The following is a 27,762-nucleotide window of genomic DNA, read 5'->3' on the forward strand; positions in this document are numbered from 1 at the left end:
CGTTGCCTTGTTTTCAGAAGTGAAACTGAAAATGTTTGAGGAATAAAGCCTGTGAGCAAAGTTCATTTAAGGTTTGTCATAATTCAGTTTCTGTAAGTTATACTTGTTCTTATGGCCTTTTTAGTGCGGTCATTAGTTAATTTGACTTTAGTCTCAGAAAGCCTTAATAAAGACAGGAATTACTCTGCCTCCTTTTATCAGCTGGAAGAAAGAAAATATGACAGGAGCAACACATCTCAGTGCAAAAAGCAGTTATTTCACTTCACATGCCTTGAATTCCTATTTATCTAAATTACAACCTTGGTAATATTTTTTTTTTTTTTAGTTTTGCTACCGGTTCTCTTTTATATGACTTTATTAAAACATCTTCAACATTATTTAAAAAAACAAGAACACAGGAAGTGTATGACTAGTCCATCAAGGACGTTCATTTTTATTTTCCCCAAGTTCTTTTACATTTTATCCTTTTTTGTCGAGGTGACAAAGTGGTTAGGGAATGAGGGTAGGAGCTATTTGGTCATTATCTGACTGCAGCCTTCAGTCTCCTGGCCCTGCACAACTATGTAATGTGGCTGATACAGCCCCCTAGTGGTTGCTTAATGTTCTGCAGTCAGTGTGAATGAAGCTGAAAAAACTGTGCTGCTCACATGTAGGTGGCGGTGGGGGATTTACAAGTCATCCTATTTAAAGATGAATTTCTGCTTTACACTACTGAGTTACACGCAAAACACAGAATCTAAATTGGCATGCAACGTTAAGAGAGGCCTAACAAATATAACATCGACTAATTTGCTAATATGTTAAATATGTGTGTGTTTAAGTTTTACATTGCCTAATCTACCCGCGTATTCTGCAGTTGGTTCCTGTCTCTATTTGCGAAAAAAAGTTCATATCCATTTGCATATACATTTTAAATGCTTTAGTCGCTGGCTGTCTTTGCACAGTAAAGATTATGAGATCAGTGCTACCGTTTAAACTGTCACCTGCATGTCACGCTGTACCATACAACTTCCTCATATTTTGCAGCTTTGACAGAATTCAACGGATGCTCGCCCCCTCCAGGGAGACAAACAGATGATACCGCCAATAGAAGCGCGAATTTTCACGACCAGGCCCCGCCTTTACGTGACGGATATTGGTTTGAGCCAATCAGCAACTGAAGTTCCGCGCCTCCTCTCCGTAGACGGATTTCCGAACGTAGCGAAGTAGCCGAGACTTTGTTTACGTCCTGTTGGTTAGCTGACAGCTGTTGTAGCGCTTTCCTCACACAAACACTCGTGTCCGCATGTCTTTGTTAGTTGTCCGGAACTTCGTCAACTTTTAGCCAAGTGTCGTGAATGTCTGAGATGGGATGCTTTATTGAATGAGGGGCTGCCGCTAGATGCCGACAGGAGGATGAACTCCATCACCGGTCGGGTTCTTGCTATCCCCGCCGCCTCTGTCACCAACTCTGGAGCTTCAGCCTCTCGAGCCCTACATGTGGAGCTCACATCCCAGCAGGTAAATGCAAATCCCATGAGCTTTCGTTGTCATCACACTCATTCAGGTGAACTCGGGAAAGCTTGGACTGGGCTCCCATATTGTGTTATGTACTAGTTTATAACTGCTGCCCGGAGGTCCACAGCAGGCCTGACAGGCTAGCTAGCTAGCTAGCAGTTGCTAGCTTGCAGTTAGCTAGCCCGTTGGAAATAAATGAAGTGTGTCTGACTCGCCAGACACGCCAAACCCAGTTAGGTCGGTGTTTGGCTTTTGGAGTCTAGCCTTTTCATGGTACTGCCATATCTTGAGTGTCTGCATTATTTTTCTACATATTTATGTATAAAGCTAGTAATGCTTCTGCTAATGGTAACTTAACTTGACGTTATGTCAGCACGCAGGTGACAGCTAAGTAAAATCAGCAAACAGGGTGTCATTATTTTGACACTAAACGCTCTCGTACGGCTGCTTTAATGTGATTTGAAGCATTTCAAGACTGATTGCGTTATTGGTCCGTTTAACTCCGGGGATTAAGTGGAAGACTTTTAAATTCCATGCTTTCATTCATTTGACATGTAGGCTTCTCTCGTTGTGATTACTTGCCGTAAACCGGAACTAAGTCTCCTACCGACAAATCCCCGTCAGTGTTTACTGGCTGGGTATTATTTGTAGTAGAAAACATGTTGTTTTCAAATATCTTTATTAGGTTGAGATAAATGACACTTTCTCACTTCAGTGAGCCAGAGGTCTGTGTGCAGCAGGAACCTCTTGGACTTGTTTCAACTGTTATCCTGCTTCAGACCAGTAAACTTCACATTAGGAAGCAAAATATGGAGTTAACCTACAGCATAAAATGAATCCTCAGACTTAAGTCTTCTACTGCTACTACTTCATGGTAGTAAAACCTCGCAAATGTGTATTGACATGTTTTGCAAATTCTTGGGATTCATAACGTGGGTGTCACTGATGCACCATTAGATTTTCTTTTCTCATTGATATGACAGACAGTATAATGTATTTACACCACTAAGTGTAACTCTTTTCTCTCCCAGATTGGTTCTTGATCATTTAGATGGACACTTTGATAATGCAATTTGGAATGATTCAAACTGTGTCCTCGTTTTAGTACTATTGACATATTCCAATCTTATCCTGTATACTGGGTATTTTTGTTTTTACTTTGGGAAACCACAAGTCTCTGACATGCAGTTTTTTGTGGCTAGTGTGTGAGTAAAATCTTTTACTTAAACTGCAGCTAAATATGCACATTACTTGCTCTTTAAAGAATCAGTATACCAATTTGTTGTTTACACTTATCCATGAACTCTGGCCATGCAAATAGTTGGGTTTTTTCTAGCTCTTAATCATCTGCAGTTACTGCATTACAGTGGAAACCAACTGGCTGTGTTTGGCCCATAAATTGCTAAAAAGCATCAAAGATTTCATTTAAAATACTTTTCCTTTGTATTTGTTTAATTAACATGGGTCCTCTTATTTATCTGTGATCTCATTAAAAAAAGCTGATGTTGTGACTCAGTCCTCTTAATACAGACTATATGCACATTCATTTTAACCACATGAGAACTAGATGGATAAATACCTTTGTCATGATGAGAAAATTGGATTGCAGAAACCACGTGGCGTTTCCATACATCAACAAAGAATAAACACATCAGCATAAAAGCATATGATACATCAAGACACATTCATTGGACCTTACGGGATGATTTGTCCAAACCAGCTGTTTAAAAATGTATATGGTAAATGGACTGGTACTTGCATAGTGCCTTTCTACTCACTTTGAGCACTCCGAGTACTTTCTGCTACAAGCCTCATTCACCCATTCAAATGCATCAAAACCCTGTTTTTATCTATACCTAAACACTTTGTGCACTCTTAACATTCACACACACCCTGATGGATGCAGTGGGGACAACTTGGGTTTCAGTATATTTCAAAATATGGCTGGGGATTGATCCAACAACCTTGTTATTGGTACCCTCTACGCCTTTTGCTACAAATGCTCTATTAAATGTCGTGAGGAATAAATTACAGTTTGGCCTGTGTTTTGTAAACAAGGGGGGTAATAGCGCCGTCCAGATGGTTTCGCTTTAAAAGAGGAGGCAAATGGATGCCTCTCGTCACCCACAACAGTATTTGCCTTACTTCTAACCCCATAACTATAAATACATTCCTAACTCTGTAATGCAATTCACTTCATGCTGTTACTGTCTTTCTTACAGATTTTTTTTGTGCCTCAGAGGCATTTCCAAACCAACAAAAGATTAAGAAAGTCAGAACACATTCAATAAAAGCACATTAGAACATGTGGAGCATTTTAGAGCCCGCATCGAAAGATACAAGTTTCCCTGAAAAGTTCTTTACATGTGGTCAAAAATAACCCTAAGTTACTGATATTCAGTCACAGACTGGATCAGCTGTTTATTGGTGATAGTGGGCTGGGATGATTGTTGCCCCCTGAAATCTTTGCTGTGTTGAGAACAAGGTCTGACCTCACAGCATTTAATGAAATGGTCAGGATCTGGCCCATGCTGTTCCTCTCCATCATGTAAGAGATTCACTAAAGTGGTAGTAGTGTTTGTGCGGGAATTGGTGTACCGAATAAACAACATAAGAGAGAAAACACAACCCTGAGGGGAGCCTGTGGAAGTTGTCAGTTTGTCTGAAAGTAAAGTTCCTGCTCTGGTTTAACTAGGAAGGAAATCCTTGATCTCTAAAGCCAAACAAAACGGAAGTGAAAATTCTGTTTCCCTTTTATCTGTTAAAATACTCAGTAAAACTGTTAAAAGTAGAGGTGGGAATCACCAGACACCCCACAATACAATATCATCACAATACTTCACTCACAATACGATATATTGGGATTTTTTAACAAACTAAGTGTGTCCAGTGCTGCATGTTTTTCTTGGTTGAGCTGATTTCCTGTAAATTTGCTCAGCTAACCTTCCTGAAGGATGATGGTGCATGAGATTAACCCTCTTGTTTGTAGTATTCCCAGAGTATTTTATTTAAATAATACTGATATTTGGTGTCCCTATATCAATAGAATACCTCCATGCCTATATATCACAATCCGGTCTTTAAGTGATGACGTGATGAATCCTGCTTCTGGGTCCAAACTACTCTGCGTTTAATAAGGCTGTTGTGTTTTTAACATGTTTTAATGCTTTGTATCCTGTTCTATTTAATTTCAACAAGCCCCTAAAAACAGTCAGTGATTACTGTCGGCCTCTCTCGGTTTTTGTTACCACTATTCCCTTTAAAGCTCAGTTTTTAAAACCTTCCAATGTAACTACAGCCCAGCCCATGCAGCTGTATATTAATGACTAACCTTGTATTGTGGATGGATTATCTCAGTTGTTCTCCTGACTGAAGTTTGGCCCGTTTATAGGATCTGGACCTGGAAACGGCTAATGACATCACACTTAAAGACCAATTTTCATCAATTGAAGATCAATTTTTTTTAATCCAACTCGTAGTTAAAAGGCGGGGAAAAGGCCACAAATACAAGTAGCGTGTGCAATACATAAAATAGTTCAATAAATCACCCTCATAGGGTGTTGGTAGGCAAATTTCAGCGGTCTCTTTGATGCCATGTTTATGATTCCATGTACCTGTTCTCTAGGCTTTCACCACATTACATGACCAGTGATCCAAGGTCTGGTCTAAAGTCTTTGGGGCCTGAAGGTCTCGGAGACTTAGGAACAGGAACAATTATGGATACTTTCCAAATTTAAATATTTAGTATCACAAGACTGAGATGATCTAAAAATCTTCAGATTCAACCATGCCGGTCAAGTGAAGCCTATCCCCTATCCTTATGTGGGACATTTGCTGTTATAGTAATACCCTGCAATTAGGGATGGGTATTGATAAGATTTTCATGATTCTGATTCCATTTTCGATTCTGTTTAACGATTCGATTCTCTTATCGATTCTTATTTTTTAAAAAGGAGAACACTAAGGTCGATTAGCTTAGAACTTTGTTTTATATCTTCTCTTTGAACAAGACAGAAATTTAGGAGTAACATGGTCTTACAAACCCAACAGTGAGCTCTTAAGAGATCCACAGCCTACGGCTCTCCAATGGGGTGTCACAGGGTCCACAGGAAAAAAAACTGTAAATGTAAAATGATAAAATAAATATTCTTCTGTAGCAATAACAAAGTATAACATAAATGATTCTGTAGCAATTACACAAGAATATCCAGTAATGTCCCTGCCTACAATTAAACACATTCACTTACTGAAAATCGGGGGCATCTGCTGTGGCAAATGGGTGCAAGCCTTTGACCACAAACTTAGTCACTGCTCGGTCACATTCGTCTATCCTGGCCTGAAAGGAGACGCTACCGGTAGACTGCAGCGAGAAATGCCAGCCAGACTCTGTCTGTCTCATCATGGTCACCTAAATGCACAGTAATGGCAGGTTTTTGTAATAAGGCAGATCAGGCTAACATAATATGCGCTGTTAGTTGATTATTTACCTGCCGCATTAACGGGAGAGGACGTGCAAACGTTACCGCTGCTGCTGCTGGGTTGAGATTCACGAGTCCGGAGCGGAATTAAAAACACGACATTCATTTAAGGTCATCGCGTGTTTTGTGAGCAAATGCTTTTGCATATTCGTAGTGTTTCCTCCTTTAAATGAAATATCTACTTTGTAAGTATTGCAAGTTGCCCTGTTGTCATCCGTTCTCGTAAAGTATAACCGAACTTTTGAGCGTTTGAGCCGCTTAGGCGCCCTGCCAGGTAAATGACGCTCCGCAACGTGGTGACGTCATTCGGGGCGACTGGAATCGATAAGGGAATCGTTTGCAAAAATGGCAAACAATTCCAAGGAATTGAAACAGTGGGAACCGGTTCTCAACAAGAACCAGGTTTCGATACCCATCCCTACCTGCAATGCATCTCTGGGCTTTCTTGATGACAAAGTGCCTTCTGTCTTTTAACTGTACTCGTACTTGTCTACCATTATCAGTCTTTTAATGTCTTTAAGGTCCCTTCTGGCTGTGTCATTGTGGCTCCTGAAAGCATTTTTGTCTTATGAGGTCTTTGAACTTGTTTGACACCCAAGGGTTGTCATTCGCATCATTTAATCTTTTTGGTTGGGACCACAGAGTCCACACAGAAATGAATATAATCAGTCACATGTGTAGTGTGATCATTAATGTCAGCACTCTCAAAGACCTCCCGTACAGTGCAGTCAAAGCAGCCCCAGCCACACATTGTCATGTCAGTGTAGGGTCTTTCTTCTATCTCAGTAGCCTCTCATAGACAGGGTGTGGATAAACCACACTACGATCAGACGCCCCTAGAAGAGGAATCAGTATAGACATCTTTGACAGTTCCATAGCATCAGAATCTTCTGTTTCCTGGTGGGACAGTCGATCTATTGATGGCATGAGCGAAGCTTACTTTATTGGTACACTAATGCGAAATTGTAATGGGACATCATTTAAATTCTTAAATGTGCACCAATCTTTCCAGTTTAGAAGGGAGTTTGAAAGTCTCTGACCTTACTTGTTTATTGAGTAAACACTGGCTCACTTTTCATGTTATAATCAGTGCTAATCTCATGCTAGATAATAAATGTTTTAACTAAGCAGTTTTGAACCTGATATTTTTTTTTTTTTCAAAAAGTACTATAACCTACCTTTATAAATGCAACTGTGGCATTTTAAAGATACATTGTAATGCAATTCAAAGGTTGTTGGATATTCATAAAGACCATATTCATTATGAATGATTCATAATGAATGAATCATGTATTTTTTCAAGGCAGCCGAAATAGCCTTGCAAATGTATCACTACTACAATTGATAATGAATGCTTGTTTCACATACCATTTGGAATTTAAATCCTTGATGTGCCATATTTAGTAGTGGGGGAAACGTGTTTGTAATGCCCATAAAAATCAAAAACCATATCTCATTTAAATTTGGTCAAGTTTTGGTCATCTTTTAGCACTACTGTTTCAGCACTGCTTTTTTTGGAATGCTTTCTGCCAGCGCAGCGATGTCCACCAGTGTGTTAAAAGCAGGACCTTTCAACATGAATGTATTTTTGGGGAACAACAGTCCTGTATTTTTAATCTTCTGTGTTTGGACAAATTAATTCTTGGCCACTCCACAGTTCAGTTCTCCTCAGACACACCAGGATGATCCAGTAGAGCTTCCAGGGGCGATGCTTTCACTGTACACAATCTCATAATTTTGAAAAGCAAACAACAAGCATGCATTTTGACCTGATTCACTGTTTTTGGGGTTGACTACTGTGGACTAAGTGAAAACTGTTGCTTTATCTCTGGGCCATAACCTGAGATTCAGCTCTCATCAGCAGCTATGATCCATGACATAAAGTCAGGGGAGTTTGAGATCCATGATGCGTTTGCATCCCACTCGGTACACATGGGCAGAATTGGCACTTGAGAGCTTAAAATAGCAGCAGTCCAGAAACTGGGCCAGTATTGCATGACAAGAAAACTTTGAAGGGAAAATTTAATTTAGTTAAGTAATTTTAGATTTATACGGTACGTAGATTCTAGGAACCTTTTGGTCACACTTCTTTATATGTGTGACCAAAAGGTTCCTTGCGTGTAGCAAACAAGAGGAGATAATCCACTTCAGATGACTTCTCACTACTGGAAATACTGAGTTTGGTTCATGTGTGGGAGTTGTCTCAGTACGCAGTACACATGATACCAATTCGCTTGCTGTGAAATAACCTGACACCTATTTGCACTACCCGCTCATGCATAAATGTGACATTACATGGACTTCTTGGGCAACCAGAAGACCTTTTAGGACCATTTGTCCTATTCTATTATAATCCACTTATTTGAACATTTGCATTCTCACCTATACATCTCTGGGTTTAGATTTCAGTGCTGCAGTTCATGTATGAAAAAAGCTTAGTTTATCTTTAGATGCATGGGAGTGGGGATTTATTGGAAGCCTCCTGCATAAAGTTGGCATCAGTTTTAACTGTCTGTACCTAATAAACTGGCATTAAAGTGTGTTTTCATATCAGGACTACAGAAGTATCTGTGAGCTACCTGTCATATCTGCTTTAGTTTGGTCAGTCCACTCTCTAAAACAGGGTTGGGCAACTCCCGGCCTCGAGGGCCAGTGCCCTGCAGGTTTTAGATCTCACCCTGGGTCAACACACCTGAATCAGCTGATGAGTTCATTACCAGGCCTCTGGAGAACTACAAAACATGTTGTGGAGGTAATTTAGCAATTTTAATCAGCTGTGTTAGATCAAGTACCCATCTTAAACCTGCAGGACTCCGGCCCTCAAGTTACCCACCCCTGATCTAAAATAATGTCTGCATGCTCACGAATTACAGAAGGCTTGTGACCACCTAGTCACCCAGATTACAAGCCACGTATCACCATCAGACTTGTATGGTCGTTTTATAACATGCGGTCAAATTTGCAGTGCTCTTGTGTTTGAGCATAGTCTGAGAGGACTCTGATATTTGAGCTGTTTGAATAATTTTGTTGTTTTATTTTTGTTTTGCATGTGGTTCATACATTACATAAATTATAAAATTAATAAGGAGAGGGTTAAAAGTCCCCTGGAGAACAATCATTGTTTTGTTTTTGAAGTAGTTAATCTTTTGGGAAATCCCATGACTTAGATTTGTCCTTGCTATGGCTGCAGGAAGGAGGTGGGCCGGCCATTCAAGGGAAAGGTTAGACTGTAGGACGTGTCGTCCAAAGCTGAAAGCTGCCAAATGGCATCGTTTTTTTTTTTTATTTCCCAGGAATCTGTCACATCAAGATATGAGATTTTTAGTAGATTGAAGAGACTGTTCACTAACAAGGTCCTTGACTTCAAAAACTTCAAACAATCCAGTCTTAAAGTGTTGCTGGATTGGTTTAAAAAGTAACTGATGAGTGAGATATTCATTTGTCTTTATCGTACAACACTTGATAAAGACAAAAAACAAAAAAACTATATGCTTGCACTTGTCTGTCTCTAGATTGTGTTACAATTTGTAGATGTGACCATGGTAGTTAACATAATTCTACAATGAAGATGAGTAATGTCTCCATTACTTATGCTGCCTCTGTGCATTAGAAAGGGCGGCTATTTTAAGCTGTTTTATATGTGGGATAGATTTGACCAATCACATGAGCCAAATTAAGCTGGTTACAAAACTGCTGCTATCTGTTATCAATAATCCTCACTATTTCACCATGTCTCTCTCCCTCTCTATTTCCTCCCGGCAAACAGAGACGGTTGCGTCATCTTCGGAGCATCGCAGCCAGAAACATTGTCAACAAGAATGGCTCTCCACTGCTGGACACGTACTTCACGCTCCACCTTTGTATAGGAGACCGCATTTCTAGAGGTCTGTGTTAACGTCCTCTCACACACTACTGATCATGCTTATTTTGTACAATTTTCATGAACAGCCTTTTAAATAAAGTTAAATGGGCAGTGTGCAATATGTTTATATTTATTTTGTACTTGCAGCAAGTAGTGGTTTAGCATCTCAGGCAAATGCAATTTAAAGTGGCACTAACACTGCACCGTTCCTCTGATTTTCGAGCATAAAATCAGTGCAAAATTTGTATGTGATAGACTTGTGTAACTGGTGTCAGCTGAGCTTTAGCAAAACATGTTCAGGGTTTAGTTCCTCCTGTTTATTGTGCATTAATCAACATTCTTTCATGTTTTTTAGATTTTTACAAGAGTGAAGTCATACGAGACTCACTGGTGAGTATACTAACCCTCAAACGCTTCCTCTCCGCGTCCTGGGATAGGTCCAGTATGTTGTCATTTCCTGTAGCCTGCTGTTGGAGAATGCAGTCCTTACGAGCTGTGTAGCAGTGAAGCAGTGTTGTATTTTATGAATGCTAAGCTTGGCATTTATCTGGTCCCTTCTTGCCCGTCACGCATGTAGCCAGCTCTTGTTTAACATGAACCTTATTTAAGCAATGTGAAAACATGATTTGCTGAATAAAATATCAGGCGTGTGTCGGCATGAATACAATATGATACGCGTTTCTCTTAAACAGCTTTCTCTTTTGGCCTGCATGCATCATTAAGCTGTGCAAATGACCGTGCTGTGTCGTGTTACCACGTTGTTAGTTTTTTTAAATTTCCACTTTTATTTGTGATGCAGACACAGCTATGCACAAACGACAGACGTAGCCAAGGGATATTAAGCAATTACTGTTTGGGCTTGCTGCCGAGCCATGAGCTGACCTAAGCTGGTTTCCAGGCGTACTCGTCAGTACCTTCAGCAGACAGACAGTGTAATGCACTTCAGGAGTCATGACTCCTGTCATCTCCCAGCACAACTTCCTCCTGTTTTATTTAACATCTGTGCTGACGTTCTCGGCTATTCCGTCTCCTTCCTGTCATCGCTCATATAAGGAACTGTTTCCTGTTGCTCTTCCTGTTTTCATTCCCCTCTGCTTCTAATGCTAGTTTTTGTCTTCCATCCCCCTTCACCTGTGAATTGTACTTCTGCTTTTGGCATTCCTCTCCTGCCTGTCCATGAAATTTACCCAGGGAGAAAGAGATTTTTCTCTATGATGAAGGGAAATGGTACATAGTTAAATGATGTAAATGACTCCAGTTCTGTGCCGCTGAACCAGCAGTCATGCTGTCATTCTGAACGTTCAGGGACAGACTGCAAACACAAATCAGGATCAGACTTTAAAGTTAATGCAGAACAGGATGATTCAGTTACTTTGCAGTGGTTAAGGCTCATTGTATGGATTTAACAGAGGTAACATACATTTTGCTCTCAGATTTTTATTTCAAACTCTTGAACCTATCCTTCCATTTTTTTTTTTAAAAGTCAGAAAGCAGAAAATATTTAAGATGTGACTGCTGTTCCTTTTGAAATGAGTGTTTGTGTATATTTGTTAGAATCCAACTTGGCGGAGCCTGGACTTTGGCATGCTCCCAGACCTTCTGGACACCTCAGTGTCTTGCTTTGTGGTGAGAATCTGGGGAGGGCAGAAGGAACAGTACCAGCTCCTCATCGAATGGAAGGTTAATTTGGACGGCCTCAGATACACAGGGCAGCAGGTCAGCAAACGCACCCAAGAGCAACAAAGTAGCAACTATCATAGCGGTCTCTTTATTTGCACAATATATCATTTTTCCCGAGGATTTCTGTGTGGCTTTTGAAAAAGTGAATTGTTATTGCAAAAATCTAATAGTACAGTTTTGATCTTTACAAAGGATTTGTTGGATATAATCTAACACCTGTGTTAAATGTTTAATAGCTGAATGTGTATTTAAAACTGAATACCACAAACATTTATTTAACTCTGGATCTGCTTTTGAGTTTTAATTTCTAAATATTTGAACATGAAAACTAAATAGTTCACTAAATGGAAATCTTTCTGTCACATTAAACTTTATATACAGTGTTTAACAAACTGATTGTTGGTTTAAGGTTTATGCCACAGCTGGCCTGAATTAACAGTTTCAGTATTTACCAAAATAATTTTTTTAATGTTTCTATAATTTTAATTGGCAATTATGTGTAAACTCTGTCATCAAAATGATATTTCTAATGTTAAAATAGAGTTACTATTGTTATAAAATTTTCAAATTTACTGTTTAAGGTAAAAGAAAAAAGTAAGTACATTATGTATTTATTTATTAATGATTAAGATGCCAAATTACAGTGATTTATTTCCATTTCTAAAAAATGATCAAAGAAGTCCAGTGTGCCAACTGAATAAACTGAACAAATGAATTCAGTTTATTTGCTTAATAAATAACAACATCGTTTTTAGTTTAAACTAGTTTTTTCTAAAGTATGTGTTCTCTATTTTAATGACATGTGGTCTAATAAGTTTTAGTACAGCTTGTACATTATTACATGTGAATAATTACAGTAGAACATACAAACTGTGGTTAGAAATGCAGGTCCCCAAACATTCAACTTTCTACATTACTTTCAGTCATATAGAACAATTTTATTAGTGACTATTTTACTGTAATGTCATCTAATCACTAACACTGAACATTATTACAAGGTAAAATGATTATTGTGACTGTCTGTCGTTGCATCAGTTCACTCTTTTATTCGTTGCACCAAATGTTCTTTCACTCCGACTTAAACCATCTAAAAATGCACTGAGCTTATATACTACACATTGCATTATTGTAAATAACTTCCATCAGTGTAACACGTTTAGTACTTTATATTTTGACAGTAATCAAAGAAAATTGCAATTCTTTTCCTCATCGTCTTCAATACAATTCTCTTTTCCTGTACATGCCCACATATATGTCAGTGGTAGGGAAACAACCAGTAATTATATAGCAGACTGCTCATTAGTGTAATGCGGCACATGCTGCATTGATTCAGTAGTAATATGAAATGTCTGTATGTGAAAATGTGATTTAGAGCTTCAGAATCTAGCTGTCTGTTTGGCTCTTTGCGTTGAGAGTTTGGCCTTCATCAAAAGAGTAAATGCAGTTCAAATGCTGATGAAGAACTCGATGTTATTCCAATTTATTCAAATCCAGACTGCACTGGAAGTTGGTAAACAGATAGCACAGTCTCATGCACATCCAGATGCAGCTGTCCTTTGTTCTGCGACTCTGTCCCCGTACAATCAGCCTTTTCTGCCCTGCTTTGTCCATAGATTCGATCCAGAAATCCAAATGAGATCATATTTGGATTGAATGATGGCTACTATGCAGCTGACTTTGATCAGAAGGTATGTCCTTTTGCCTGTTTTCTAAAGCTTTTTGCATGACGATAGAATACCAAGTTCAAATCTTGTTAGCATCGTTTTGACATTGTTTGGCTTCTGCGCTGAAACTCAGACATGTGGCTGTTTCAGGACCAGTCGGAGCGTAAGAAAAACAGCCTGCTTCAGGTTGACCAGAGTTCAGTCAGGAACTCGTACAGCGTTTTTTCTTTGCTCAGGTAAGATTCAAGCTGTGCAGCATTGTCGCACCCCATATTCATTTTATCGGAGCTGGCCTTAAATCAAATATAGTGACTCACTTTTTATGGGGAGCATCTTCTCCTGACAAATAGTTTCCATTCAGTTTTATTTATACAGCACTGAATCACAACAGCAGTCACCTCAAGGTGCTTTATATTGTAAGGTAGACCCTACAATAATACATAGAGAAAACCCAACAATCACATGACGCCCTATGATCAGGCACTTTGGCGACAGTGGGAAGGAAAAACTCCCTTTTAACAGGAAGAAACCTCCAGCAGAACCAGGCTCACGGAGGGGCGGGGCCGTCTTCTTCTTCTTATTATTATTATTAATTTTATTAAAAAGGTCTTTCTTGCTTTTTTCATAAATATTTTCAATACATTTCCAGTTGTTTTACTTGCCTTTTGTGGATTTTACTTGGGTATTTGTTGTCCAGCAGATGGTGCCAGAGGAACGGTTTTAATTTAGTCGTTGTGAGGGAAGCTCTGCAATGTGGTAGTAACTCATACATCACAGAGTGAAGACTGTTGGTCTCAGACAAAATTAAACTATTGAATTACAGATTTTAATCACCTTTTCATTAGGTCAGTGGCAGTCTTGTGGTGAGTGGGGTACTTGAGGATATGGAGTGTATAATGATTGTAATGCATTTGTACGCCACAGGAGGGAGACAAAAATTTGCTCAGTAAGTTGCTAGTTGGTGGGAGAAACCCTGGTACAGTAATTAGGAACTTGAGACATAAGGGACGGCTGCATCTGTTGACAAACAGGCTTGTTGTTCTGCATGTATATTTAAATGCGGTAGAACGTAAACAGCACTTACTGAATCACCAGGGCTTCCCCGAGGGGAAACCCTCTGTTTACCGATCGTGTAATTACCCCCAGTTTTGTCTAAATAAATATATATTTGGAAAGTTTGAAGTTAGATGTTTCCAAAATAAGATAACGATCCTGTCATTAGGTGCATTATGAAGGCTTACACTAAGATTTTCCTCCTTTAAGAATTAAATAAGGGGTCATAAATGCGTCACAGGCCTTTGCAATGTCAAGTAAATGGAGTTATGCCAAAGCTGTCTGAACTTTAACAGTCTAGAAGTGGTCATGGTTTATGGTTATATGAGTGGAGACCATCGCCTCTCCAGCAGCTTGAAGGAGAAAAAGCCCAGTTTGAATCATAACTTTTATGACCTCTGCTCTGGCTTCTTCTATTATTGTAGCCTTCCTCTCCGTCCTCTTCTTTCTATCCGCACCACATGGGATCTGTGGGGTTTACCACACTTAAGTTGATCCCCTCTATTTCCTCACACTGCTCTGTCTGCAGCTTCCACCTCTGTCAGTGTTTTTTTTCTTGGCTTGGTGCACTCGCATGCACATGATTTATTATTATTATGTACTATAGCATGACTCATCAGACATGGTGCACTGTTGTAGCCCCCACCCCCAATGGCATGTAAGCATGTATGCTTAGTTTCTGGAGCTGTTTCATGATGAAGTGAGATGAAGGGTGGTCACCTTTGCTCATCTAACTCATGGGGAGAATGTATATAAATGTATATAAATAAAAATGTTAAATCTTCAAACAGCAGTTGTGCATGTCCACTGCAAACACCCACAGTGTCAAGATCTCGCCCAGCTCTCTCCGGCTCTCCCTTCTGGCCCGGTGCAGTGTGTCTGTCTTAGTGCTGTGTTTTAATGGAAATGAATGAGAGCGGCTTCACAGAGAGCTTGCTGATCTTGATAAATGGCGGTAATTTGTCAGCAGATTCATAGTGTGCTTTTTCGGCCTGGCTCCAGCTGACAACACCCTTCGCTTGTGTGAGTAACATGTTGATGTGGGCTAGCAAACACAACACATCTCAGATGGTGAGATGAAGAGGGAGCAAACAGATCATCAATCAGCAAACTCTTGTCTCTTTCAGTGAGGCTGTGATAGAGGGCAGGCCACATCCTACAAAGAGCAGGGCCCCTGTCTGGGTAGAAAAAAAATGTGACAGCTGTTCAACAAAGCTCCCCCCCCTTTATGTAGAGACTATTAATAAAGGTTCAGACATTCTTTGACCCCTGAACTATGCTTCTCTGTCCTGGCAGAGATTGTAAGTGGAATGATTATTTGGTAGGACAGGGTGGAAGCTTGTAGCTCACAGCACTTGGTTTTAAATTTGATATCACCAACTCTGCAGTTTAAACTTATGTCACACTGAAGCAGTGTGTAAGTGAAAATATGCACGTCGTGGTCCCTGCTCTCTGAAACCAGGTTAAAGAGTCATGCACTTGTAAACCCTGCGAGGCCTTATGATGATGTGATGCATGGTAAACACGGTTCTTGGAGCAGAACTTTTCACAGGTTAGCATGATGTCTCAAACGCCCAAAGCCTAAAAGGGAGGCTTTCTCTTCTTCTCCAGTGATCAGAGCCATATGTTGTCTCCTGATTTCCTTGCGTATGCTCGTACGTGGACGACATGTACGTACGGTGTGTGTCAACGGAAGCCGTGCACAGTGTTGCTGAACTCAACAGGGGGAGGGGCTTAGTGCCTTCAGAGACTGTTGAGGTGCTAATGCTTTCCTGCAGGCAGCCCCTGAGGTCAGCAAGCCTGCTGGTTGTTTTATTCCTCTGGAGCAACACGACCAATCGTTATTTAAGATATGCTGTGTGTGTCATTTTATTTTAGTTATTTACTCACTGCCTGTCCTCCAAAACACATCTTTCAGCCTGAGGTTGCTTTCTCTAGAGATGCATGTTTCCACTTTGTCTGCTGTTCCTGACACTGCCCATTACTTGTCCTATTTTCTCTCACTCTGCAGCGTTACAGCCCCTCTGGTGTGTGCCTAGCATTGCAGGCTTTTGTTATCTCAGCTTGTTGACGTAAGGATTACTCCTTCCACATGTACAGTACTAAGCTATAGTCTCTCTTTGTGTTTTCTGGCTTCTTAAACAAAAGAGTGCAAGCTTTGACTAACAGCGTTTGGACATTTAAAAAAAAGAAAGGCTGGTGTAATTAGCCTTTAAGTGAGCATAACTAATAATTTGACACTTTTAGAGTAAGACCAGCGTAAGGAGCCTACACTTGTGACTCATCATGGGAATCCAGCCTTCCAGAGTTGTCTAAATGCTTGACCCCTTTTTGACCCTTTCAAGACTAAACATATCTTTCCTCGAGATCTCTCTGGCTTCCCTGCATCTTTGTTGTAGCTCATGTAAACATGGCTTATAGCAACAGATCCCCACAAAAACACCAGCCCCGGAGCAGAAGCACATACACGAGCTCGCCAAAGAAACTTCTCAGCAGTAATCTTATCTTCCAGTCCATGTGGATGGAGACAATGGAGAGGTGATGTGAATAGCAAGTAGTTAAATGTGTTGACATTCTTTTGCTGTGAGATATAGGCCGCAGTGAGAAGAGTTGTTTGCTGTGATTTTCCTACGTTGTGTTGTCTGTATTGTCCCTGGCAGAGGTGTGTAGTGGGATCTTACCCTCCATTTGTTGTTTTCAATGGGTTAATTGGCCTGCCCTGTTCACCCTGTGCTGGTTGCTAGAAATGAATTCAGCACAGTCGTTAATCTGTGGGCTTGTTTCCTTTGATCCAGGATTGTTTGACAAATGCATTGGGTACACTTACATGGGATAAACAGGTGGAAGTCTGGGCAGGCCACACAGTGAGTACTGCTTTACAGTCAGTATAAAGCAGAAGAAATATGTGTTTGTCACACCACAGAAACGTGTTATCAACCACCCAGCCAAACACCCAAATATTTTTAAAAATTACAAAGTGTGAGAAAAAAAATAGGTGATTTTAAAAAAATGTAAATTGTGAGAGAGAGAAAAAATGAGCAGCCAGCTGCTCTGAAAGCCTGTTGGCATGCCTGCTGAGAGGGTGCTGATTGACAGCTCTCACATAAGCGACTGGATTCCCCCTGCAGGAGACTTTGAGGAGTTGCCCTCGGCGTAGATTTAATTGAACCACACAGGCAAGGTGGGGAATCACAACATACATTTAGTCACTTTACATCTGTTTCTCCTTTTTTGTGCCAGACATCTTCACTGTGGTCTCGTGTACCCAAAGGAAAGGAGCCCTCTAGAGTCTGAGGTGTTGCTCTTGGGTTTTTTGCACAGTGTGACCATTTGTTGGCACATTCACTCCTGGGAAGACATTGTGTTAACATACACTCCCACACTCAAAGTGCCAAAACCTCTGCCTTTATAGGAGTAGCCACACTTAATTAGCAATTAACCGAGTGGATTTGATTAGCAGCACCTTGCTACGACTTTCCCCTCTTAATTCCAGTGGGAGCAGTAAGGACGCACAACAGTTTTTACAAACTGCTTCTGCGTAGTTTTTGTTAAATAAAGAATGACATGTTGTAAAACAAACAATGTTGTTGTTTGTCTGAGGTTGTATTTACCTGTAATTTTAAGACCTGTTTGTGCTCAGGTAATTTTGTTTTAGTGTCTCCTGATGCACGAAACCTGAAAGAATCAAGAGCGGCTCTACTACTTTATATTGTAAGAAACTGGAAGATCGTCTGCACATAAAAATGATAGAAAGGATTCAGCTAACTACAGGTACTGCATAGTGATGTCCTCGTTTCGAGTCGCCTGCCCGAGAAACAGAGCAACACAAGGCCACCCTTGATGTTTAGCTCTCACGTTCTTTCAGATGAGAAACGACATGTTCCCAGGTGCTTTCTTCAGACCAGGCTGCCTTGTTTGTAAGCCAGATGACACATCTGTATTTGCTGATTCGTTCTCAGTCCTCATTTACAGAATTGCAAATTCAGGACTACATCATGGCCTAAAATGTTTATTTTAAGATAATCAGCAAAGGAACAGAAAACAAAAGCTGTGTTTCATGAAGGCTCCCCCACCCCACCACCACCCCACCACCACCACCAATTTTCCTTGGTTATCAAAAAATACTTACCATTTATTGAATTTTTTCGGTAAACCCTTATCCAGAGTTTCCAACAGTGCCTTCTTTTTTTTATCAAAAAAATCTGGAATTTTCATAAGTGCTAGTTTCATGCGACACCTCATAGTATCTAGAATCCACGAAGCAGATGTTGTTGTTTGTCCGATGTTTATCATTATGAAGGGTTGAGTGCACAGCCTCAGTCATAACTTCCTGCGTGTCCAGCAGAGTTGTCAGGCATGAAAACAATGACCACATGAGCTGATGTTTGCTGGACAGTTACCCAAATCTTAAAGAGACCCACTGAGAGCGCACAGTATGAACACCCCCTGCCTCCCCTCTGCTGGTGATTGCTGGGCTTTAGACTGAGGCTCAGCGAGAGATAACGGAGCAGACATGCGTGAAAAGGAGTGAGGAGATAACAGCTCTCACCTGAGGGAACGCACTGCAATCACCTAAACAGATGAAGCTTTCAAAACAGATTTATCCTGATCTTTCAAAAGACTACAACAACTCTTATCACTGTCACCTCAGACAGATTTAAAAAAATATAAGAGTGTGGTTCCCCTGCAGGACAACTACTTGCAGCTCTATCTACATCATTATATAAGCGTTTTTGTTGCTGTTGTTTTGGTTCTTGAAGAAGTATATTTTCATTACAAAAAAGCCCCTCAGGTCTGAAATTATTACGCTTTATTCCTCATTTAGATGAAGAGACCTAGTATCATTATTTCATGTGTAAGGCACTTGAACAGCACTTTCTACTTTTGTTTTCGTTTGTTTTGTCTTTGAGCCAGAAGTTACTTTATATGAATAAAAGGTTGCAGTGCTAATTTATCAGCAAACACTAGCAAGCTGCATTACTCCATTGTGTGTGCGCAATACTCAGACACACCTAACGGCTGATAAGAACTTAAGTTATAGTCTATTAAATGAATGAATGAAGCCCAAACCTCTTGGATGGTCTGTCCCTGCACATTAAGCCATAATATTATTTAGATAAAAACACCATAAAAGGCACCAGCAACACACTCACAGTGACACGCAGTGACTCAAAGTAGTGGATGAGGCCTGGATGCTGATTGGTTCCAACTGCCTATACTGGGATACCTACCATTCTGTGCAGCCACGCCCCTAAGTCCATTTTCCAGGACACAGTTGCACTAAAAGCTGCACAAAGAGGCAAAAACAGTTCTTGCTACCAGGCCGTAAAAAAGCTTTTTGAGTCGGATGTTGTAACATTAGTAACATTGTAACATTGTTGTAACATTAGTCTCTGGATATCAACTTGCTTTTTTTTGAGTCAGCCTAGAGCCCAGAGGTTGCTAGCAGGACTGCTGACAATCGATGCACTGCTCTTGGTGCACAAATCAAATGAATTGATTAGATGAGCTCTTTGTTAAAATATATGACCCAAGTACTGGATCCCTACATCAAACCCAACCATGCTGGATGACTTCTAAGAGTGAGGCAAACAGTATGTCATTTCATTTTTAAGGGTCGCTTTGTGTGCATGGAAATGGAACTGTAACCATTATAGTCCAATCATTGCTTATGGCATATGAACGCCACTGACACGTTTTGCATGAAGCAGATGATTTAACACCAGACTGACAGTTGGATTGCTAACTGCCAGTTCCCACCATGTGGGATTTTTGTCTGTTGATGAGTTGTTGAGTCCCAGGGGTTGTGCTGAGGGTTTTTTTGTCTATCTTTGTGCGACTTGACAAAAACATTCTCCGTAGCTAAATGCTTCTGTGATCGATGGTCTAAATAATGTGCTTGCTTGTCATTTGTATACTGATGTTGCTGTTTCCTATTTCAGTGATGACAGTGACATGGAATTTGGATGTGGGCTTCCATCTTTGTGGTTTTAGTTAATTAGTGGGGCTGCTGAGGTTTCTCTAAGCTCTCTGGCACGCTTGGGTTCAGGTCTATTGGAGCTTGTTTGATCTCAGGCAGTATTGTTTCCATTATTAGACAATATTAGTGATTAAACTTTTGCTGTCGTATTGCTGGTACTTTAGAACTCGACCCGTCTGTTCTGGCTGCTCTTTTTTATTATTAGAAATGTTCTCAATATTGTTTATGTCCTTATTTAATGGCAGAACTATTCAATGGCTTTTACAGTTTAAGAGACTCAACAGTTGGGCTGGAACAATGAAGGTCAACCCAAGTCAGAAAAAGAAACGGGGAGGGATGACAAACACACTGCTCAATGAGTCTTCCCCACATGGGGACGATCATTATTCTTATTGTGCCCTACAAACAGTCGGTGTAAACATCCAAGCTAAAAAGAATGATTTGCTGGTGTAATCATAACTGACTCTCAACTTTTAGCCAGCCCATCAATTTAATGGTCTCCTGGAAACTCAGTTTCAGCACTGAGTTGTTCTTGTGGTCTGATGTGTGGTTAAAATGATGTGGATGATGACTTTGTGTTCTACTCCCTTGGCAGGCTTCACACAGCCCAGAGAGCCATCAAACAGACCCAAGTCACAGTGCAGAAGATCGGGAAGGAGATCGAGGAGAAGCTAAGAACGACGGCGGCCTGCACAGAGCGGGTGAGCGCGGTCGCCCCTCGGCAGCAAATTCCAGCTCATCAGCAACTTGTTTAGATGTTTTCAGTAGCTTGAAAGTTGGTGTGAAGTTTGTGTTTTCAGAGAAAGTACGATGTATAACGCCACATGGTAACTGATGTGATCAGCGATAACGGGGTTTCTGGCCTCCACCAATAATAAACGTCAGAATGGTGCTCGATGCTTACAAGGATTTAAGAGCTTGTCTCACACAAAGCTCCAAACGTAATTGTAACATAAAGCAATGTGAGATCTGAAAAGCCATTGAGTGTGATTGTTTTGATAGCTCACCTGCCTCAGTGATGATGCCTGGGCCAAAATGCCTTGTTTATGTTTCCACCTCCTGTAATATACTCAAATACGCTAAAGAAGCGTATTTAACATTTTTGGAATTGTCAGGCACACAGCTGTGAAAACGCAGTACTGATCCCAGGTTTGACATTCTGGTTTATTGTAAAAATTCACTTCAAAAGCATCCCCTCTCTTCTGGTGTTGTACAAGCCCGGAGGCAATGATGCTTTAGTATTTTTGTCCCCCTGGTAGGCAGCACAAAAAAGCATTTTCACACACCATGCATGGTACAATTCTGGACAACTGGGATGCTTTTGTGTCCAGTCCAACTGGACTTTGAGAGTGTGTATGTGTGCTGGTAGAAGATTTAAATGATCTGAATGTCTGCTTAGTGAGCCTCTCTATACAGCTGTTACAGCTGTTGCTTTCTATCTTGCTGCTCCTCATGAGTTTTTGATATCCCTGATTTTTTTGTTCCTTTCCTTAGGCCTTCACCCTACTTATTAAGGCAGCCCCCCACTACAGCCTCAGCTTTCCCACAAAAACATTGAGGCTCCATTCTTTTCGCCACAAAGGATCCCTTTCAAGAACTTTTCTCTGATATTTCCCTCTCAGTGAAACATTCCTCAAACCCCTTTTCAGAGTTCAAATCTGCCAATAAATCACATAATCCTCATCTTCTACCTTTCTGTAAAAGGCCAACCCCCCCCCATCTTGGAGTGAGTGGAGCATTGTGTGGCTCTTCTAAGGGCTTCCCACTTTGGAGAGCTCTGTGCCATCTTTCTGTATGTGTCATGGTGAATATGGATCAAAGGGCGATGGAGTGGAGGCCACCTAGCCGAGCACATGCCCCTTTCACCCTCTCGCCCACACTCTGCCATTAATCTGCTCAGTTATAACACGCCCCCCCACCCCCCACGCCTGCTGCTTATTTACTCAGCTGACCCACTGCTGTTTGATGTTCAGTAGACATCAGACGGACCCTGCTGGTTAGGTACAGTCTTTCTCCCTCTCTGTCTCTCACACACACTCACACACACATCACAGCAACCCACTTGTTAACTCTGGTGCTCAGTGAAAGTGTAGGAGGCTCGTGGTTCGTGCCAAAGCCAGTTGTGGTTAACATGCAAGTGTCAGGGTGCGACACATTGGACAGATAGAGGCTCTATCAGTCGTCTCTTTCCCCGTGTTTTCTCCACAGTACCCACAGGAAGAAAAAAAAAAAAAAGGCATATCTGTTTTTGCTCTGATCCAAGCTGCGATCTCTTATCTAAGTGAATGTGTGAGATGCCAAAGTCCCTGCTTGCAAACCGCAGGATGAATAACAAGCTCCTTCCCTCCCCAATCTTACATCATTATCAGTTCCTTGTTTGTGTCTTCCATCTCCAAATTACAAGTGTGTGTGTGTGTGTGTGTGTGTGTGTATATAGTTTTTTTTTTTCTGTCTCAGCAACTGTGCTGCCCTCCTGAATCCCCCTAAATCTATCTTCCTGTTTTGAATTAATCATTTTTTGTCTGTCACTGCTCTCTCGCCTTCATCTACTGTGCAAGTGCATCCATGAACCCCTATTTCTGTTCCTTATTAGATGATTAGGGTTAGCCCACTTCACACTCCTCTTTACCAGATAGAGAAATGAAGATGATGAAGGGACGCCGCTCAGAGAGGCTTAGATTACGACTAATGACCTGCACTCTGATGGTGCTGGTGATCAGGGATGCGGGGTGGAGAGGCGCCTCCTGGCACGAGTTTTAATTCCAGACCGTCACTCATCTGGAGTCGGGGGGCTTTATTGTGGTCTTTTGCTTCGGGTTATGTTTGAGGGTTTGTGTACATCTTCCTGTTTGCATGTTCTGAGACTTTCATGTGGCGTCTTACTCTTTAGTCTTTCTTACATTTTAATTGATGAAAAGCGACTGAACAAACCCACAGCTACAACTTCACATTCACGTTCTCCCAGCCGAATCCATGCACAAGCAATTTCCTCCAAATGTTGAGCGTACATATTTCTAACTTCCACTCTTGCCACTCATAACACATTCTTTCCTGAGATAACACACAGATAATGTCACTGTCTGCATCAGTTTAAGAATCACTTTTGTGTTGACACCTGCATGACTACAAATCTGCTCAGGTTGCTGTTGGAGACAGCTGTTTCCTCAGCCTCTATTTTCTTCTCTTTTTTTTTTCTTTTTTTTTCTATGTAATATCGCAGTAATAAAGCAATATCATATGGCGGGGGAAAGTTACACAAACAGTCGAGAAATCAAAACACAGTATTAAAATAAACTGTGTAAAATTAAGTAAATATACATATATTTTCATTTTTCTCATTTTAATTAAAGTGTACTTGGATTCCATCCACCCAACCACCCATGTTTGTGATTCAGAGTCATTGTTGAGCAGGAGTCTATGTCAGCTGTCGTTGGGCAAAAGGCAAGGTCACCTTCAATATGTTACCAGTCTGTTACTGGGATCAGTTCAGATTATTAGGAAGTAATGTTAGGTAGTAATTTTCACCCAGAAGCTCAGGCTTCAAACCTTTAGTTTGACAGGGATAGCTGTTTAGAAGAAAATGGTTTGCTTGAGACAGAGGATGCACTCAGGGGCTGAAGGGAGTCCCAGTATTAGATGAATTAAGTTAAACTGGGAGTCATGGAAAGCTATGACTTTCCATGACTCCAAGTGGGAAATATTAAACGAATTAATAAGAATTAGTTGACGTTTGTTATTTTCACAGTATATCCTGCATTTCTCCCATCACTCACAAACGCTTCCGGCAGATGGCCGCCCAGCTCCGAGCCTGGTTCTACCGAGGGCTGCTTCTTCCTGTTGAAAGGGAGTTTTTCCTTCCCACTGTTACCAAATGCTTGCTCATAGATGGTCATCTGGTTGTTGGGTTTTCTCTGTATTGTTGCAGGGTAGGTTTACATCCAAATATTTAAAGCACCTTGAGGCAACTGTTGTTGGGGTTTGTTGCTATATAAACAAGATTGAATGTTTTCACTTTCACAAGTGCAGAAAAACAGGTGAGTCAGGTTGCTGTCAATCAGTCACAGTCTGTGCACAGCCATGCAAACATGAGAAATAGGCCTTAGCAGCCACAATAAGTGAAAACACCTGTTTGTCTCTGTGTGTATAGACCTGTGAAGTAGAGTTTAGTAGGAGACAGAAGGAAATTGGAACAAACCAAAAACATGCTCGGTCCGTTGTTTAAATGAAATAAATGGTAAGAGACATATTATAAAACACACCTTCTTTCCCAGCTGTAACGATTTAAAAAGGAACAAATGACTGCATACAAGGACAGATGTGTTATGTAGATGATTTGTAAATTATATGCTCTATGTGAGAGGTGGCTGCCTGAAAGAGAGAAGCCTTTATTCACTGTGGTTCTGGTGCAGGTTTGGCACCCGGCCTCATCGGCTCACCTCGTATCAGACCAGCTGTTTGAACGTGGAACTCCGTACTACTGAACTCGGAGCCGGCCGTTCCCATGACTTGGGCTCATTAGTAAACATTAACGATGATCCCGGGGCTCAGTAAGACGTTTTGAGCACGCAAATCTTCCTTTCTGTGTTATCATTAGCTGTTGACTGTGCTTTCTGTTATTACTAACAGTGAGCATTGGCTCAGTGGTTGCACATTAAATCAGTGCGAGATGGGATCAGCCTAAAAAAACAGAGTTTGTTTTTGTGGGAGCTAGTAGGAATCTTGGGGTCTTTATAAAAGGTTGCTGTGACCACATGCTAAATATTTTCTTTCACTGTCTTTTTCTGTTTCCTTTCTGCCGCTTTGTGTGAGCAGAAGAAGGAGCGCGAGTGCATGCAGCTGCGTATAGCGGTCCTTCACAGTGAGCTGGAGCGGCAGAGGAAGGCACTTGGGAGGGAGAGAGACCTGCGACAGAAAGAGAGGGCACTGCTGCAGAAGAAAGGTAAATGGAATAGGTGGACATGCTGCATATGCACCTGGGGAAAGTGTTAACACCACACCACCATGCATAAATCATCTTTTAATTTTGTTTGATGCTATTGAGTGCACCGCTTGCTTGCAGTAACTAGTGGGTGAAAACATGAACACACGAGCGATAAGAATAATTAAAGGCACCGGGCTCAGTTTGCTCTTCTATAACAGTAACTTCAAATGATCGGTTATTCCCTCTGCAACTCATTTTGCTGTCTCCAGTGGTGCTGCATCACTCAGATCCTGCTTGTGGAAGAAGACTTAATATAATGGTAAAAACATGTGCTCCCAATTCCAACGAAATCCCCAAATCTTTTCATGATAATCCACAGAAGGCTCTGCTGCAGCTACCAGTTGTAAAGAGAACAGAATATAAAAGTAGTTCTGACAGTTTGACTATTTTGTGTAAATTGTGGTAAGCACAGGTCTAACCAGGATGGTTTGCATGTTAATTTAGAACAATAGTGAGTTTGTTTTGACTCACTCATGTAATAGCTGGGAGATGTTAGCCTGTCACTTATGTAGTGCAATTGGCACATACAAAGATATGAATTCACATCCACAATGCAAAAAACAAACAACAAAATAACAAGAAAAAGAAAAGATTCTTAGAATTGAGAAATACTGTTGCTGAACAGACAGATGGTCGTCTGTATTAGAAAATCTGTTGCCTGAATGTTTGTCTTATATTTAGCCAAATGCATTAATATAAAGTTATTGACCAATATATAGATGTCAGTGTTTTTCTATTCCCTAAAAATACGTTTTGGTATCAAAAATCCAGCATTGGTCATACACAGCTTATGGAAATGAATTAACAGGTTTCTTTATGTTGCACATAATTTACATTTCTCTTCAATAAAACCAATTACACCAATCCTTCCAAATGTATTCTTTCAGTAATATGACAGTTTTTGTTGTTGTTGAAAGAGAGAAAGTGAAGCTTGATACCAAGCTAATGGATTTTACACACATGATTCCATAAATTCAGGTCCTGAAACAGTGTTAATAATTTGTCTTACACCTATGAGACGCATCAGTTCTGCATGCGATATCTATAGAGAAATCTGCTCTTTTTAACGCCTCGGTCAAGGTTTCCATGTTGTCAGAGCAGCAGGTAGACCATTTTAGTATATTAGACAACGTCATCTTGGTCCAGTCAGAAGATGGAGTTTCTTAACAGAAGCAGATCTGCAGTACACAGATAATTCCTGTGGTTTGTGCTGGTGCCGCGCCGCTAAAGCAGAAGTGTTTGTGCAGTTGTCACTTAGTTAACCCTATAAAGTTTCCATCGTGGAGATAGATATATCCATCTATATATGTATAGTCACATGTTCTGATAACAGCTGTAATGAGCCCAGTGCAACTTTTCAAAATGAATTGACATAATTTGATTTCTGGGTCCTGTAAGATCAGCTCGCTCTTTGGCAAAGACAGATCACTGAATCACCGATCTGAGGAAGTGATTAGCGTGAAGTCTGCACTCATACATACGCTGTCACATAATAAAAGACGTCTAAGAGTGCTTCAGGGAGAGGCTGCCTTTGTGACACGATTCTGAAAAATGACCATTAATTCCCTTCCTCTTTATCTGTCACCACTCGGTCTGCAGCCAAAAGAACTCGCAGCTCTATAGTGGCCTTTTTCCAGACTGGACAGGTGCTTATTAAAAATAGAAGGAAAATTCCTTTGGCTGGTTAAATAGAGAGGGGAAAATCTGGTCTTTTAGGATAAATTGAAATGCTATATCTAAAGACAGCCAGGCTGAAGTCTTGTTGCTTTTCCCAGACTCGTATGTCAAAATCCAAAAGCCATATGCTGCTGAGCTCTGCTGTACTTCCAGCTTGTTGTTTAACTCCTCTAATCAGCCAGCAGACATTCATTTGTTTCAAGATTGGAAAAAAGTATGCATTAATTACAGGACAGGATACTGTTGGAGACAGGTGTTTACAGTGCTTCGTACAGCAGCTGATTTTGTGTCTGATTATATTTAGATTGGCACCACAATGTGTTTGTTTCATATGATCTCGTCTTTCACTTTTGAAACGCATATGATTCTATCAATTGCAGGCTAAATTTCATTTAGAAATTTCCCCGAGAAGCCTGTGAAAAATGGACAGATTTGAGCCAAAAATGGTTCCTGTTCAGCAAAATCACAAGAGCATGCGGCTGAGCCGGCGATTTCATATGCCACTGTTGTTTTAATCAGAAGCAAGTGTTTCATTTGTTGAGCTTTCACACATTCCAGTGCTTATAAGTTGCAGGTTTACCTTCAAATTTTATTGACAGTTTTACAGCGAGTGTAAGTATGTTGCTATGAAATATGTCCCCCGTGGGCACCCCAGATGGGCTGGTAAGCTCCATTCTTCGTCACGCTCTTTAGGATCTCATCCGTACCTGGCCGTGTGGTCTCGTTGTCTCCCACACGTTCACAGGGCCCATTAGCAAATAGCTCTTATCAACCTGTTGTTCCCACTGAATGGGCCTCCCTAACAAAACAGCAGGCGCAGAAAACCCAAACAGAGAGAAGGTGTTGCTTTTTTCTCTCATGTGTTGAACTTGTGAGAAACCAGATAAAAT

At 40.8% G+C, this 27,762-nt stretch overlaps 1 protein-coding gene across 1 annotated transcript in view; it reads left to right on the forward strand.

Annotated features, from left to right (window-relative positions):
• Positions 1 to 1,167: 1,167 nt before the first annotated feature.
• The window catches only part of uvrag (UV radiation resistance associated gene), a 90,052-nt gene continuing 63,457 nt past the window's right edge, over positions 1,168 to 27,762 (forward strand). Inside the window, exons 1-8 of the mRNA XM_003458979.5 lie at positions 1,168 to 1,500; positions 9,742 to 9,859; positions 10,193 to 10,227; positions 11,392 to 11,553; positions 13,131 to 13,205; positions 13,332 to 13,417; positions 20,810 to 20,915; positions 25,027 to 25,153. Of these exons, the coding sequence (XP_003459027.1) occupies positions 1,396 to 1,500; positions 9,742 to 9,859; positions 10,193 to 10,227; positions 11,392 to 11,553; positions 13,131 to 13,205; positions 13,332 to 13,417; positions 20,810 to 20,915; positions 25,027 to 25,153 (814 nt within the window). The 5' untranslated portion in view covers positions 1,168 to 1,395. The remainder of the gene's footprint in view (positions 1,501 to 9,741; positions 9,860 to 10,192; positions 10,228 to 11,391; positions 11,554 to 13,130; positions 13,206 to 13,331; positions 13,418 to 20,809; positions 20,916 to 25,026; positions 25,154 to 27,762) is intronic.

The sequence above is a fragment of the Oreochromis niloticus genome, linkage group LG10, assembly GCF_001858045.2.
Source record: "Oreochromis niloticus isolate F11D_XX linkage group LG10, O_niloticus_UMD_NMBU, whole genome shotgun sequence".
Lineage (NCBI taxonomy): Eukaryota > Metazoa > Chordata > Actinopteri > Cichliformes > Cichlidae > Oreochromis > Oreochromis niloticus.